A 17,107-nucleotide genomic window follows, 5' to 3' on the forward strand; every position below is an offset into this window, starting at 1 on the left:
ATGTATTTCTATCAAACAGAAGAAAAAAGCTACAAGGAATTCAAAACTTGACTTCTTGCAAAGGGCTTTGTTTCGAAAAAGAGCTGAGATAAGTATCACATCTAATTACGTAGATTATTTTCAAAAGATGTATTAATCATAATGCCGTTTACAGCAATTTGGGTGGCGTGTTGTTTGCAACGGTGTTGTTTGCCACGACTCGATTTTCGAGTTGTTTGCCACGAAGTATTTGCATTCCGATCTTATCATATCTTATTAACGTGAAAATTTACACACATCTAGAGTAACAGGAAGGGTTGCCAGGCACCTCTGTTTTTGATCCTCTGGAACAAGTGGTAAATGTTCTCGCCTTTGGGACGAGAGAGGTCTCATTAGAGTCACTGTTGAAAGAGACTCAAAACAAACATCAAACAAGTGACATTAAACAAAACAAGAGACATTAAACTCAAAGCAAATGAACACAGAACATCATTAATATCACAATAACTTAATAAATTGATATAATTGCATTTTCTCTTCTAACGGAGTTTTAATATTATCTCCTGTTGTATAATTTTCTGTTTTCAATTTCAATTACGCCCTACCACTGGCGCAAATCCCAGGGGGGACGAGGAGGACATGTCCCCTCCAATCTTGGAACTGAGGGGGACTGTCCCCCCAATAATCTGACAAAAAGTTCTTTTTGGGAAAGTGTGATGATTTGTGTCCGACTTCCACAAAGGAATGTAAGATGAAATTGATTTCTCTTGGCTTTTCCATTTTTTAAAAAAGAATCGTATTCTGTAGTATTTCAAACTGAACTTCGTGCTGTAGTGCGTTTAATAGTCTCATCAATATGTATTAATTCCACTTCCGCTACTTGGGCACAAATTGTAATAAATGCCAGAGGAGGATATGCCTCTCTCCTCATGCTGGAAAGTTGTCTCAGCTGTAGGCACGGGCACAAATTCCGGGGAAATGGGGAGACATGTCCCCCCCCCCAACATAGGAACTAGAGACTCTCCCAATAATCCGATTTGAAAAGTGCTTTTTGCAGATAAGTGTGATGATTTGTGTCCGACTGCCACAAAGGAAAGTGAAATGAAGTTTGTTTCTCTTGGCTTTTCCATTTTTAATGAAAATGAAGGCGTGCAACTGTGTGTGACGTAACCTGATATGAAATCTTATCTCCTCCTCTCCCCTAGGCCCTAGCACGGGAAGAGTATAGACTATCCAATGTCAGTAGAACCCATCTTTTCAGTAAATGCGTATTTAATCTATTTGTAGTATCAGCCTAGGCATCTACTCATGCTTCGTAAGCTAACTACCTCTGTAGCCTATGGAACCCGGAGGTTCAATGCTGCGTTCACAAAAGCTCTCCACTGACTTCTATCCTTAACCATCTGGATCCAGTTTCTACTTTGTATTCCTATTTTTACGAGAGCCATCTTAATATTGTCTTCCCATCTGCGCCTAGGTCTTCCTAATAGTCGTTTTCCGATTTGTCTTACCGCTAACACTTTGAAAGCGTTCCTACTTTCTTCCATCCTGGCTATATGTCCTGCCCACCTAAGTCTCTTAGACTTGGTGACCCTAACTATGTTTGATAAGCAGTATAATTAACGTAGTTCCTCGTTATGAAGTTTCCCATTCCCATTCCTCTTGGGTCCGAATATTCGTCTGAGCATTTTGTTCTCAGATACTTTACGTCTATGTTCTTCCCTCAGAATAAGCGACCATTCCTCAACAGAATTCGCGACGACAAGAGATTTTGAACTGAATAATAACACGAATTTCCTGTTTTTAGTCGACATTTAATTTCTTCGTGAATAGGATTTTCGTCCGTTAATATTGATCCTAGATATTTTAAAGTATCCACTCTATCAAAAGTATTATTTAATATTTTAACGCATTCATAATTTCCCGTATTACGGTCCCGACGCACTTTCATGTATTTAGTTTTCTCTGCATTTACTTCTAAACCCTTGTCCCTGCAAGCGTTTAATAACACCTCTGCATTTCTTTCTATTGTTCTCCTATCATCTATATATTAAATTTACATCATCAGCGTACGCATAACCTGGTGAACACCGTTCAGCTCTAGGCCCTGGTTGCTATCTTTGATTTTCCTTGTACCGTATTCCAGGACAAAGTTGAATAATAATGGCGACAACGCATCTCCTTGTTTCAGGCCATTCTCGACGTGAAAGCTCGTGGCCAAAAATTTTCCTATCCGGACTTTATTTTGGGATTTATTTAAACATACTTTAATTGATCTAATTAGCTTTTCCGGCATTCCAAATTCTGAGGGAACGTTGTACAATGTTTCTCTCCTAACCTAGTCGTAAGCCTTTCTAAAATCAATAAATAGTTGATGTACCGGGGTATTGTATTCCCACTTCTTTTCGAGTATTTGGCGAATGGTAAATATTTGGTCGATAGTTGATCGATTCTTCTAAATCCACACTGATAATCTCCAATAATTTCATCTGCGTATGGGGTCAATCTTGCTAATAGAATGTTCGAAAGGATTTTATAGGATGTTGACAGAAGAGAGATGCCTCAATAATTATTACAGTCAGTTTTGTCGCCTTTCTTGTGGATTGAAACAATGATTGATTCTTTCCACTCTTGTGGCAATTCTTCCTTGTTGTAGATAAGGAGAATGAGTCTGTGTATCTTGTTCCACAATTTTTCGCCTCCAGCTAAAATTAACTCAGCCGGAATTTCGTTTACACCCGGAGATTTGTGTTTCCTTAATTTCTTTATAGCGATTTCTACTTCTATTCGGTTGGGTTCTGGAATATACGGTTCTGCGGTGAGTATCTCCCTTTCTCCACGCACATTTGTTTTTGACTGGGTGTTAAGCAAATCGTCAAAGAAATCTTTCCATCTATTTAAAATGCTATCTGTATCAGTGAAAACTGTTCCACCAGCTTTCTTTAATGTATAAGCACGAGGTTGATAGCCTTCCTTAAATCCGTTGATCACTTTATACATGTTTCGAATGTTTTTATTTTTACTATTATTTTCAAGTTCTTAAATTTTAGCTTTCAAAAAATCGCGTTTCTTTGTTTGGAAGTTTCCCGCCTGATATCGACGAAATTTTGTGTAGTTATTTCATTCGGATTTTTTAGCCAACATAATTTTGCCTGTTTTCTCTTCTCTGCTAGATCGAACCATGGTTTGTTCCTACGTATTTCCGTGTACCAATTTTACTTTTGTGAGAGGATGCTTCGTAAGCAAAGAAAAGAATTCAAATGCTGGAATATTTTTCTCCATAATCTTAAGGTTACATCTGTTAACTAAAGAGTATATGACATGCGTCAGATTTCTGTAACGATTCATGTAGTGTTATTGAGATTATCACCATTTTGCTCAAACAGTATTGTTGCGTCATACATAATTGATATTCTTTCTTCATAGTTTTGGGGAAGTCATTTATATTATTATATTATTATAAAACAATTTTAACGTTGATCTTTGTGGATGCCTAATTAGAAATATACCAATTATAAATATGCGTGTATTCAGATTTAAGAATGTGTTCACGGCAGTGATTTGTAATACTGATATGTACAACTACTTCACCTACATCGCCTAATATATAATATACTCCACAACAGTTGATCAGATTCATCTACCGTAATATGAGTTTCATCTCCCTTCTCTAGAATAAGGCGTACTTAGTATTTTGTTTCGAGGGGCTATGCCCAACACAAGGAAGGAAGTCGGAGTGCAATTGCCCATCTGAGTTTGAGAATTAAATATATTTTAATTTATGCATAAATTGAAGTTATAGTGGCAAGAATTGCAGACCGATAAATCCTATATATGATATGATACAAAAACTTATGAGTGAATCTAACCCTTTATTCTATTCATACAAGAAAAAGGAAGCATCCTCTTGGCCTTCCTAACTTCCTTGACTAATTATTCCCCCGGTTTGATTTTTTTTAATTCAAATATTCCCTTCTTTTAAAAATAACTAAACGATATATTTTTTTCCTTTATTATAATAACTAAAGTCCTGTCATGTTGATATCCGCGCATGTTGGTGTGGAACACCAGTTTCGCTTATCAAATCCTCTTAGTTTTGGTGTTACTGATGACGGCCGACTTAAATCACAACTGACAACGGTCGATAAAGTATGATAGGCGAAATGAAAGAAAATAACGTCCAGAAAAAGAAACAGAAAAGTAGAAAGGACGAAAGAAAGAACAAAAGAACGCAGTTCTTACATGGAATGAAATTTGACAAATACAGTATTATTTCTGAACAAAGAGCATAAGAAAATGGAAAGTCAATTGCATTCTTAGAAATGGTAAGAAGGATTATTGTTGTACGTGGAATGCGAAAAACTAACAAATTTATTTCGGGGGGGACTTGAGCCCGATAGCCTCCTAAATACGCCACTGAAGACAATTCTGCTCCTCTGATTCTTCACAGCATTGTTTTTCAACTTCATAAATATTTTGAACATCGCTTATATATAATATATATATATATATATATATATATATATATATATATATATATATATATATATATATATATATATATATATATATATATATATATATATATATATATATATATATATATATATATATATATATATATATATATATATATATATATGAGAACGGTCTTACTCGTCCCAACCAATGTTGAAGACAGATTTGCGCCGATGCGTCCTACCCTTATGCCGTGTAAGCTAAAGGATATGGTAATGATAAGAATGAATGAAAAATAGTGTAATGAAGAAAATGGGAGGAAGAAGAACCCCGAGAAACCTCAGACACACTGTGTTTGTCCACCACAGAATCCACTTCGCGCGAGGAAATTCTGAAGTTCAGGAAACACAAATATAACATCAATTTATAATTTTTATTGTGAAGATCCGAGAAAGTAGCTGCACAGAGACTGACTTATATACTTGTTTCTGTTTGACAAAATTACAACTGAAGTCATCAGAGTAGATTGTAATTAATTTCTTAATTGTGACACTGTCATCCAAAGTGTTTACTCTGACGTGAGAATTGTTTGGAAAGTCAAGTAAATATATCTCATTTCTGTACACCGAGAATCCACCTGAGATACGATCTTGTGTACGATTACATCAAAAAGCCAATATTTTAAATTGTTGTTCTCTGATTTCTTCTCGGAGTGGTTCAGTATCAAATGCGGGATTCAATTTCTTACATTGATATGATTTAGATTTTATCTTCAAACGGCCGGAAGAATTAATGGTTGTAACTTAGAGAAATGTAACCTACCCGTTTCTTCTGCCATAGGTTTTATGGTCTTAAATCGTACACAGGGTTCCCTTGTGGCTATGTGGATAGCGTACGCGCCTTTGGTATGGGAGACCCGGGTTCGATTACCGGCGGAAACTCATGTGTATCGGAAACTATGTTAAGTTGTAGGCCCAAGGCTCATAGTCTTCTGCTGAATGTGATGCTTAACTCAAATCCACTCCAATTCGTGTACATTCCATCTTGTTTCAGAAATGCTATGGAGGAATTGCCGACCCTTGTATTTTAATAATCTCTGTGGGACAGATTTGATTTTCAGTCTTAGCGTCCCGTTCATCATCGAGGCTATATGAGAGGTGGACTTACAATTAAACGTGGAATCCGAACCAAATAAGCTCCCGCCAAGAATCGAACCTGGGACCCTACGCTAACCGCTCATCCACTAGGAAGCTCTTTGTGTGGACTTGAAAATACCCCAGTAACTGTACATAAGTCACTAAATTTTTGTATTACCAATAGACTAAATTTTTCTCCTTTCACCAAAGGTGTTTAAAAGATCGCTAAATCCAGATTTTTAAATCTAATTTTAATTTGATCTCTAGAAAGGTTATGAAATATATACATATATATATCTCGCGTATCGCGCTCCCTCTAGAAGGTTTGGGTCCCCATTTATCGGGATTCCTATACCCGCTTATTGTTAATACTGATGATATGCCTAGATTTAACGTTGGCTACACAGTCGAACACAAACAAATTGTAGGCAATATCAATTTTGAAAATGCACTTGGAGAGTTTCTAAGCAAACAAATTATTATATTGAGTGCTTGAACTCACCTTGAATAAATTTAACTGTGGCGTGAACAGCTGATAGCGTAGTAACCCAATAACGTGCTTGGGACAATTCGTATTGTATGCATTCTGTTTATAATATAATAGATTTGATCATTATAATATGCTCATCTGGCAACCATTAGCTTATAAGTCGATTTTGTATAAGTCTTCACGATTGTGGTATAAGATAAGCTAGAGAGAACAATACCGTGGCAAACAACACCGAAATGGAGTCATGGCAAACAACACGTAATAGCAATTTGAAATTTTACATGGTTTAGGAGATGTGATAATGAATGTTAATGTTAGCAATACTGCTAAAAGTCGTGAAATTAGGAGAATATGTAGTAATCACGACTCCCAAAAACTGTTGGTCAAGTGTCAAAAGTACGAAAACAAACAACGATCGTTTTAAAAATTTTTAGCAACTACGTCATTTTAAGAAGTATTGCCAACTGTAACAAGTATAGTGTAATGTCCAAGAGGTCGGGCACCCGAAAAATATAACAAGAACATTCATTTTTAACAGTTATAAATTCATCAAAATTAACATATAAAAACAAACAAATTATCTCATTGCGTTAGAGCATGTACGATTTATTGAACTTTTACATCATGTCTCTCCGGTCTTCATAAAATAACCAACTTTTTTTAAACATATACTGAGTAAACGTTAATGTTATTTTAAATGGTTACCTCGTTCAAATCCTCAAATGTCTGGGCGATGATTTGATTACTTTCTATTAATTACTTTTAGTTTGTTGCTTGATATTCATAAATACTTTCTTTCTGTATGCTTTTTACTAGACTATCCAGTTATTTGATGATAATACAAACAGAGTTCGGTGTTTTCCGTTTGGCAGATTTGTCAATTGGCAGATTTGGTAATTGGCAGATTTGGTCATTGGCAGATTTGGTAATTGGCAGATTTGGTCATTGGCAGATTTGGTAATTGGCAGATTTGTCAATTGGCTGATTTGTCCATTTTCACGATTGGCGCATATGGTCATTTTCGCGTTTGGCAGATTTGGTAATTGGCAGATTTGGTAATTGGCGGATTTGTCAATTGGCATATTTGTCCATTCTCGTCATTGGCGCATTTAGTCATTTTCGCGTTTGGCAGATTTGGTATTGGCAGATTTGGTAATTGGCAGATTTGGTAATTGGCAGATTTGGTAATTGGCAGATTTGGTAATTGGCGGATTTGTCCATTGGCTGATTTGTCCATTTTCACAATTGGCGCATTTGGTCATTTTCGCGTTTGGCGCATTTGGTAATTGGCAGATTTGGTAATTGGCGGATTTGTCATTTGGCGGATTTGTCCGGGTCCCCATTGTAATACAGTGCTAAACGTATGAAAAAAGGACGAAAATACAATACAAAACTAGTTGATCCTCAAACCTTCGTCTTGCGGTACGCTATAGGTTAAAATTGTGATTTAAAACTTTTTAAAAAAGTTTTCTGAACTAACCTGCGGTTACACAACTGTTAGTGATCAAATCCAAATATAGTCAATGGTAGTATGTTTCATGTGGTGTGGAGGTAAAGCTTGTTTACTATTGCATTGTCCTAAACGTAAACGGTAACAACTGTCTGTAGCTTATACACTGTGTTCATATTGCTTAGTTAAGTAAATTATTTTGTGTTTGACGTTGAATAAATACTTGTGAATTTTACATTAAGTAATTACAACTTCATTCATATTTAATACAGCCTTTGTCTCAATAAGCAGCCAAACACTTCATGTTTAGCATCGCCGCTGTTCGTTTTCAAATGAAGACAGGCAAGCAGCGAAAGTAGCGGAGCGGCAAGTGTTAACTACCGTAGGCCTATTAGGAATTAGCGTTATTCATAGACTGAGATTTTGTATTATAAATAGATTAAAATAATGTAGAACAAATTTTAATTTTCACAAAATAAGGGACATTTAAACAAATTTGAAGAAGAAATCGCTAAAAATCAATCTGTTAAAATTCCAATTGATATCAAGGATGTTATATATATAAAAAAAAAAAAAAAAAAAAGAGGATCTGCCCATATGTATCTTCATCCTATAAACTCAATGAAGCTGAAATAACAACTGACAAGGAAGGGTCACTCAGTGGCTCCGCTGAGATCCGAACGAGACAATTGTGTTTCCATTTGATATGTTATAACTAGATGACTTCCCAAGTTATACGTGCCACCGAGCGGAATATCGTGAGTTACAACATATTTTGTAATGTAAGAACTACAAAAAATTTACCTGGCATAATAGTTTGAACCGAGTCATTTGTTCGGAAACAGTTGGGTAAATGGAAAACTCGGACAATACGTATCCCATCATTTTCAACGACAAATATTTTTGGGGTAAAAACTTTGTCCCAGGGTCCCCCGCAGGGTCCCAGACGGAGTCCAACTCAAAATTTTCAAATGGCAAGGGGGGTTAAGTGGCACATCATTGGGAAGCTGTTGTAAAATGAAAGAAAATGCAGCAAGTCTCGACTCTCTACAACAACCCTGTGCAAAATGGCGATGTGTCAAAGTGTAAACGAAAATTTAATTGAAAAGTCCATGGTCACCCCTATAAATCGGAAACGGTAAGACAAATGTGAAAACAGGAAAGGATGTGTGGCAATATTTTCAAAGTACAACGATTAAAGTGAAAACGTCTTGTCCCAGGGTCCCCACATGGTCCCAGGTGGGGTCCAACTAAAAAGTTTCAAATGGCAAGAGAGGTAGGACATCGTTTGAAAGCTGTTGTTAAGTGAAAGAAGACGGAGCGCATCTCGACTTTCTACGACAACCCTGTCCAAAATTGCGGTGGGTTAAAATGTAAACAAAAGCTTAATTGAAAATGAATTGTCACCTTGAATCCAAGAGGGCCACTTCAAACCCATATCGAAAGGATAAGCGTACCAAACTGCTGAAGCTACGAAAACAAATTTGGCATTAATGTTGATTAATAAGTGACTAAAATATGCAAAATATTCAAAAATGCAACATCCTGAGTTCAAAATGCCGCACTATGTATCGAACGCATATCCAGCTCACACCACTGCTGTTGGAGAAGCGAACGTTTATGGTTAATAGTAGATATCCACAAAATATCAAAGTATAATCTGTAATCCAATGTGGCTGCCAGCGTGAAAAATGAGTTTGTATATAAATATGTTATTTCTTGGAATACTGTGACCAAACCAACAAAGTTTGACGCAGCTCGATGTACTGAAATGACTTACACATGTTTGGTACTACTCGCCAATCTTGCAAATGATTTTTGTGTGTGTGTGTGTGTATATTTGGTATTGCGATCAAACCAACGAATGACATACAAATGTAACCATCATGAATACGTTACAATAGAGCCCCCGACCTACTGGTGCACTAAGTTCTTTCTGTATGAACTACGTATGACAAAATTAGAAAAATACCCGAAGGTATTCAACTTTTGTTTACCGGCATGAGTAGGAAATCAGAGTTGTGTGTTCATCGCATATTCGTTATATTCAAGTAAATAATGTCCAGAGAACCGTGAGGAACGTGCATTACGAACATAATATATATGTGTTGTTACCGAATGAAATAATAGTTGAAGTGAATCGAAATTCAATTGTTCTTTAGTCTTCCTATTATTTCTAAATACATAATAGAGAAAAATAGAGATTTAGATTTCTACTATGAATAACATAGGTTTGAAGCGGCCCTCTTGGATTCAAGGTGGCAATAGATTTTCAATTGAGCTTTTGTTTACATTTTGACCCACCGCAATTTTGGACAGGGTTGTCGTAGAAAGTTGAGATGCGCTCCGTCTTCTTTCACTTAACAACAGCTTTCAAACGATGTCCTACCTCTTTTGCCATTTGAAACTTTTTAGTTGGATCCCACCTGGGACCATGTGGGGACCCTGGAACAAGACGTTTTCACTTTAATCGTTGTACTTTGAAAATAATGCCACACATCCTTTTCTGTTTTCACATTTGTCTTACCGTTTCCGATTTATAGGGGTGACCATGGACTTGTCAATTAAATTTTCGTTTACACTTTGACACATCGCCATTTTGCACAGGGTTGTTGTAGAGAGTCGAGACTTGCTGCATTTTCTTTCATTTTACAACAGCTTCCCAATGATGTGCCACTTAACCCCCCTTGCCATTTGAAAATTTTGAGTTGGACTCCGTCTGGGACCCTGCGGAGGACCCTGGGACAAAGTTTTTACCCCAAAAATGTTTGTCGTTGAAAATGATGGGATAGTATTGTCCGAGTTTTCCATTTACCCAACTGTTTCCGAACAAATAACTCGGTTCAAACTATTCTGCCAGCTTTGTAGCTTTTATACTACAAAATATGTTGTAACTCACGACATTCCGCCCGGTGGCACGTATAACTTTGGGATTCGTCTAATTATAACATATCAAATGCAAACACAATTGTCTAGTTCGGATCTCAGTGGAGCCACTGCGTGACCCTTCCTTGTGAGCATCGGTACGTCTGACTGGCTACTCTCGTTTATGCCATGAATGTTGGTCCAAAGCAATGCTATCTTATTGGACGGAGTGGGCAGAGTGGGAAGTGGCGAAACTATGACGTATGGTTTTACGATTTTGTTGTATAGGCAGATCCTCTATTTTATATCCCGTAAGAATCAATGGGCTAAGAGCAAAGAAAGTGCAGGTACTCAACGGCGTTAGACAAGAATACCCAGCTCTAACATAGAATTCGATACAGAGTAAAAGCTTGGGAGAGATGAAATGAACGCATTGAGCTAGCGACAAGGTGCAACTTCTCCACAAGTATAATCTACTAAAATGATTAGCACTCTAGCTCAGTGGTTCTCAACCGATGTATCGCGAAATACTGGTGTGTCTCGCAGTTCCCTAAGGCGTGTTGCGAAATTTAAAAACCACCACCATATATATCGCCACCGGTTATGTATTTAATTGCGTGATAATAAATACAACTTCATTTCCGGGGAGAGGGGAAGCCCCGAAATATCGAAGTCACAAATATCGTGAACTCTATGTATATAGAAAATGGAAATATTAAAAATGTATGTGAAAATAATAAACTATTTTCTATTAACCCTAGCAATAAAACGTTTAAACCTATATCTTAATGTCGTAATTTTGTTTGCATACAACTGTAAAGCAAATAAGTGGCGTAGAGACAAAGATACAGGAGAAATTTATATGTAAGACTAATATAAGTGTACATATCAATAAAACAAGTATGGCTACAAACAACCCCGTATTTACACAAGGGCCGTATCCAGGGCGACGAATATTCGAGGGTGATACATTTAAAACATTGAGATTAAACTACAATATACAGAAACAAAAGACTGTTCACGAGAGAGAGATTTGAGAAAGATATTCTGAAAATGTTACTACCACAACGCTATAGAGATTTCTCGTTGCAAAGTTACTGATGCTAGCACTGCCGTGTCGTGACAAAACGCTGTAACTTTGGCGGAGCAGTTTTGCGAAAAAGAGCCGTAAAGTTTTCATCCGAAAATGTGATCTGTATCGTGTAGAACCAGTGTATCTTGACTTTAGATACACGTTTTTACATGTAATGTTACGTAAATGCATGTTGTGTGATTAAATTTGGTGAAAATTGATTGGTTGACCATTATTGCCTAGTTACACTGGTTCTACACGATACAGATCACATTTTCGGATGAAAACTTTACGGCTCTTTTTCGCAAAACTGCTCCGCCAAAGTTACAGCGTTTTGTCACGACACGGCAGTGCAGCAGAAGCTGAGGCTATTGCTTGTTGGTTGCCAGCGTAATCCGTGCATTTACTGTAGTTTTGTCTGTATGCCCTGCCTCGTTCCTCGTGACTCAATATTAGCGGTCATAGCCATATTGTTTACTAGTAGACCTATACCGAATACGAATAAATAAATTGGAGGGAGCGAAATTTGCTTTGGCTTAGGGTGTCAAAAACCTAAATATGAGATTAGCTACTAGTGACGGCTGTCATTTTTAATTTTTTGGAGTGGGGGAACGGGGAGCTCTTTCCTTTTCTGACGTCGTTACTGGTGGCTACCCGAGTTCCTTGGTAGCTAAGTTGTTAGCATAGACTACGCGCCTTTGGCATGGGATACATGGGTTCGATTCCCGACGGGAGCTTATGTGATTCGGATTCCACGTTAATCAGTAGGTGCCTCGCTGCTGAAAGGGACGTTAAACTCAAAATCAATTCAATTAGTGGCTATCCTAAAAGCAATTTAGAGAACAGCAATGTCTACAGTTGCGAGCCCGACTTTCGGACCAAATCGAGTCCGAACCTAATAAATAAATGCCAGTCCTATAACTGAATTGCGAATCCGAGTCCCAATGAGGTTGGTGAGCTCAAAGCACGAGCAGTGTGAACACGAACCCGGAGCTGTGCGATATTTCGATATACTGGCTAATCGATCGATGTACTTCGATATATCGATCATGTTTCTATATTTTGTCAATATTAAAATCCGGATTTCACCTCGGATATATCCTTAGCGAGCGCAAGTTGATCGAACGCGAGCTTCAATCAGAATAGCCTGAGCCCAAGTGAATCCACATCGTCAAATAGCCATCTTTGTCTTTTTTTTTCCTAATTAGGCACGTTTTGCATGCCATACTTACACTTTCCTCTAGATTGAAGTCCATAGGATCTATTACTTCCGCCACAACCTCAGGTGTTCCATAAAATCGAAGAGTAGAAAGTTTTGCAATATCTTTTTCTTCTCTCCTTATTGTTGGCAACAGAGACCAGTCTACACAATTCAAACTGAAATGAGAGACAAAAAAAAAAAGTAATAAGAAATAGTAAGGATATTGTTTTAGACAAAGGATTACAGTATGGCTAAATATTGGCCATCCCATAAATAATCTTCTCGAACAGCACCACATATCGGGAAAATTACGAACTACACAAGCTGTCTTGGCTCTTGGTATTGCTGGCTAGAGTAGTTTCTAGTGCAGCAGTGTGCGGAGTGAGGTCGCTCCACGGCTATGAGGCAAGCTATGTAACAGGGACGTTTTAGAACAGTGACAGAAGTTCACATACATAATGTAATGCTGTGTAAGTTTAATCGAGGTTACTCTGCCGGGGCGCGGACAAAATCCAAGCGGATAAAATCCAAGAGGACAAAATCCAAGCGGACAAAATCCAAGGGGACAAAATCCAAGCTAAATTCTGACAAGGCGGACAAAATCCAAGCGGATAAAATCCAAGGAACAGTATGATGTTCACAGCTGTGATATGTTCCTGTGAACACCCTAATTAAATTGTGTGTTTGTTTCTTTCTTCAATTGTCATGCATTCTAAAGTTTTATCTGTAATTCTTCAATTTATTGAAATAACATTTCATTTACTTTTAAAGAACTGAAAATCCAATAAAACATGTAAGATTGTCACAGTAAGAGTGCAGATGAGCTTTAATTACTTATCACATCCATATGAAAGTATGTAAAAATATTGTGTGTACAAATACATTATAAAAGTATGTATTTTCTTCTCAATATATATACAGTATAATACATTTAAGACCTCAGCATATTATTGTGAGACCAATCATTGGAGTATTTTAATTCAATTCTTATGAGGTGGCATACAGAAGTCTTGATTTGTTGGTAGTGTTTTATGTATATTTCGAAACAAATAATTATGAAATATGAAGTGTGTATTTTTAATAATGTAATAATGTATGTGAATTAAATAATGTAAAAGTGTTATCTAGAAAATGGAAATGTGAAAATGTGTCTAGACAAACTAAATGAAAATGTATATATTATTGGTTATTTTAACAATTATAACTGAAGTAGATACTTTGAGGGTAGAGAAGTATTTTTTATATCTAAATTATATCTTTTTAATTTTATTTTTACTTTAATTCTCAATAAATATAATAGAATTAAGTAAGTAGTGTACTCTTTTTTAAGACTGGGCTGCTTTGCTGATATTTGTTATCTCTGATATTAGCCAGTGCTTTCATTTTCTGGTTAATTTATGTGAGTATACTCTTTTTAGTCAAAATATTTCTGATCACCCTAAATTGGATTCAACTGGGCATCCTAGCAGTGACTAGACTGTTTTATGAGTAATTAAAGCTCATCTGCACTCGTACTGTGTCAATCTTACATATTTTATTGGATTTTCAATTCTTTAAATGTAAATGAAATATTATTTCAATAAATTGAAGAATTACAGATAAAACTTTAGAATGAATTACAATTGAAGAAAGAAACAAACATACAATTTAATTAGGGTGTTCACAGGCACATACCACAGCTACGCACATGATACTGCTCCTTGGATTTTGTCCGCCTTACCAGAATTTAGCTTGGATTTTGTCTGCTTGGATTTTGTCCTCTTGGATTTTGTCCTACACTCTACTCTGCCACTGCCGCGACAAAAAACATCACCACCTTGTATGAGCAGGAAATCCTAGATGTGCAGAGGCATTAGAAATGATACCAGAAATTCTGGTCGGGAGACAACAATCTCATCGACATGCGACGATGCACCGTGTTGAAACTGGAAAGATGGATGCCTCATGAGTTTATACCGCGGCAAAAGCAGCAACGTGTTGATTTTCCCAATTCCCTATTCTACCATCACAGAAGAAAGCTATTTCTGAATAGGATGTTAACAAAAGAAAAAAGAAAAAGAAGAAAATTCAAAATGGGTCCTTTACCATAATACTAAACGTAATATCACTTGGTGGTGAAAAGGGATTGTGGCAAAACAGGACATGCGCCCCTGCAAAGTGATGTTATGCGCTTGGTAAGTATGCGTAGCATAGTCTATTTTGAACTTTTCCCACAGAACTAAATAGGCTGAAGTCTACTCTCAAAACTTGGAACAGCTACAGACTGCATTGCTAGAAAAAAGTTCTGCACTGATCAATCATATGAGTCTGCTCATCCACAGAGACAACGCCCCTACCATAGTTTGGGAGAATGACTGTGTGAAATTTGCGGAATATGGATGAAAGAAACTTCGACGACGATATTCATCGAGCCTTGCATCAAAAGATTTCAGTCTATTTCGTTGTCTCCAAAAACCACACTGATGTTAAGAGACGTTGATGCTGAAGATATGAGGCACACAGCATCCGAGTTCCTTGTATCAAAATCCCTTGACTTGCACAAATAGATACCATGGAGTTGTAGAAATAAGGGGAGATTATTATTATGCCTGACGATTGCGTTTATGAAATTTCTTCGGTGTTTGTTTCGTGGTAGGGAAAAACGACATTACTTTGGGGATGACCCAATAAATCGCTCGACATCAGTGTAGCATCGAAGGTTGACCTTACAATTGTAAACTGTGTAGAGCAGTGGTTCTTGAAGTTTTTTTCTGGTCACGAAACAGTCTCTCTTGTTAAGTTTACGAGTAAAAATCGACTGGCTGATAATTTCTAATTAATACTAGTGTCCATTTTTCATAGCACCAAGCCCCCAAAGGGCGATATGTTACAGAGCACTGTAGTAAATCAGCATGCATGATACACTCTCTCTCTTCCCTATAGCATGATACACTTCCTAGGTTAATTATTAAGACAGTGGATTTGAAACGCTGACATATGCTCTGTTTTCAGTTTACTTAGTATGGCCGCCCTATACGCCTTTATGTATAATTAAACTTCATTTTTCTCCGTAGCTATCCACCGTACAGTGATGACCTTTATTACCTTTTTCCTTTGTTTGATGCTTAAATTTCGTTTAATTTTATGAATTTCCCCCGAAATTTTGTAATTTTGGTGGGCCACGAGCGGAACTTAGTTCTACTTGTATTAAAAAAAAAAAAAAAATCTCTGCTACTTAGTGGTTGTCATCTTCCTAGAATTCGAAAATTCACGTTTATAAAAGTAGTCTTGATTATACTTTTAAAGGGTTAATTCTAATTGCGGAGGAGAGGCAATGCAAACCATGAAGGTAAATACGGACTCCAGAACCGAGTACCTTAATTTTGTCTAAATTGTGGTAAAGGTTAAAAAAACAACGAGCCCTGCGGGGCTTCTAGGCCTCTTCGCTCGCTCAGCTATATTTTGTGAAGTAAGTAGTTCTGGCCCACCGTAATTAGAATTTATCCCTTTTAAAATTTAAAGATACTGTGTCGACACTACTCTTGTTGCTTACCTGTAAAAGAATTTTCTACTTTTTATGACGTCTTTAACATGACCATATGCTATGTAGTAATCCGTTTGAAGCCCTTGGATGCGCCCCCAAAAATATATTTTTTGAAGGTGATTTTCACTTTGTAATATAGTTAATGAATTTATAAGCATACAGCATTGCTCACTGCTGAACGTGAGGCCAGAATAACGTATATATTCTAAAGAAGTGGTGAGTTTATGTATTTCCATTATAGCAGTCACACTTTTCAAATCACATTACAATTTTTAACAACAGGGCTAGTGCTGAAATTAAAAGGATTTTCTACCACGTCTATTTCACAGGCGTTTCATAGATTCTGTAGGTATATATTTAAACTCCCATGTTAATTATCAGGTTTCCATTTATGGAAGCTGATGACTAGATAATCCCGTTAAAGATAAAGAAATAATAGAACCACACCTAAAGAATCTATAGGTAAAGGTATATAGTATACATGAAGCTGCTTCAGTTCCCGAAGTAGCAGGACGCTCATACTTTTAGGGATCATTCATTGAGTATGTACGAACTTACAAAGGGGGTAACAAAGCGACTTTTATTTACTTATCGTCTGATACGAAAATAAAAAAGAACGTACCTGTACTTTATATCTGCATGTGTAGTGCCCTTGTACTTTATCTATGAGTATGTGCCCTTGTACTTTATCTATGACTATGTGTGTGGGGGGGAGGGAATTTAACGCATATCGCATGTCTTGTGCACATGGATACTTCTTACTATTGCACTACGTAGAAAATTTATGGTATTTCATGTAGAAGTGGTAATAGAACCCAGAAGAAACGCAGATCAGGGGGTTCTCATGTATACTATTACCAGGTAAAGTACTTCAATCGTCTTAATTTTGGCATCTATGCCATTTTGTCATACAAGCAATGATTTTGTAGGGAT

General features: G+C 36.8%; 1 protein-coding gene across 1 annotated transcript in view; it reads right to left on the reverse strand.

Annotated features, from left to right (window-relative positions):
* LOC145685860 (radial spoke head protein 9 homolog) overlaps positions 1-16,532 on the reverse strand; it is a 62,233-nt gene extending 45,701 nt beyond the window's left edge. Inside the window, exons 1-2 of the mRNA XM_081758503.1 lie at positions 16,184-16,532; positions 12,683-12,827 (exon numbers count right to left, since the gene is read on the reverse strand). Of these exons, the coding sequence (XP_081614629.1) occupies positions 12,683-12,827; positions 16,184-16,410 (372 nt within the window). The 5' untranslated portion in view covers positions 16,411-16,532. The remainder of the gene's footprint in view (positions 1-12,682; positions 12,828-16,183) is intronic.
* Positions 16,533-17,107: the final 575 nt, after the last annotated feature.

Source organism: Thermobia domestica, chromosome 5 (assembly GCF_964235325.1).
Source record: "Thermobia domestica chromosome 5, izTheDome1.hap1.1, whole genome shotgun sequence".
In the NCBI taxonomy this organism is placed as follows: domain Eukaryota; kingdom Metazoa; phylum Arthropoda; class Insecta; order Zygentoma; family Lepismatidae; genus Thermobia; species Thermobia domestica.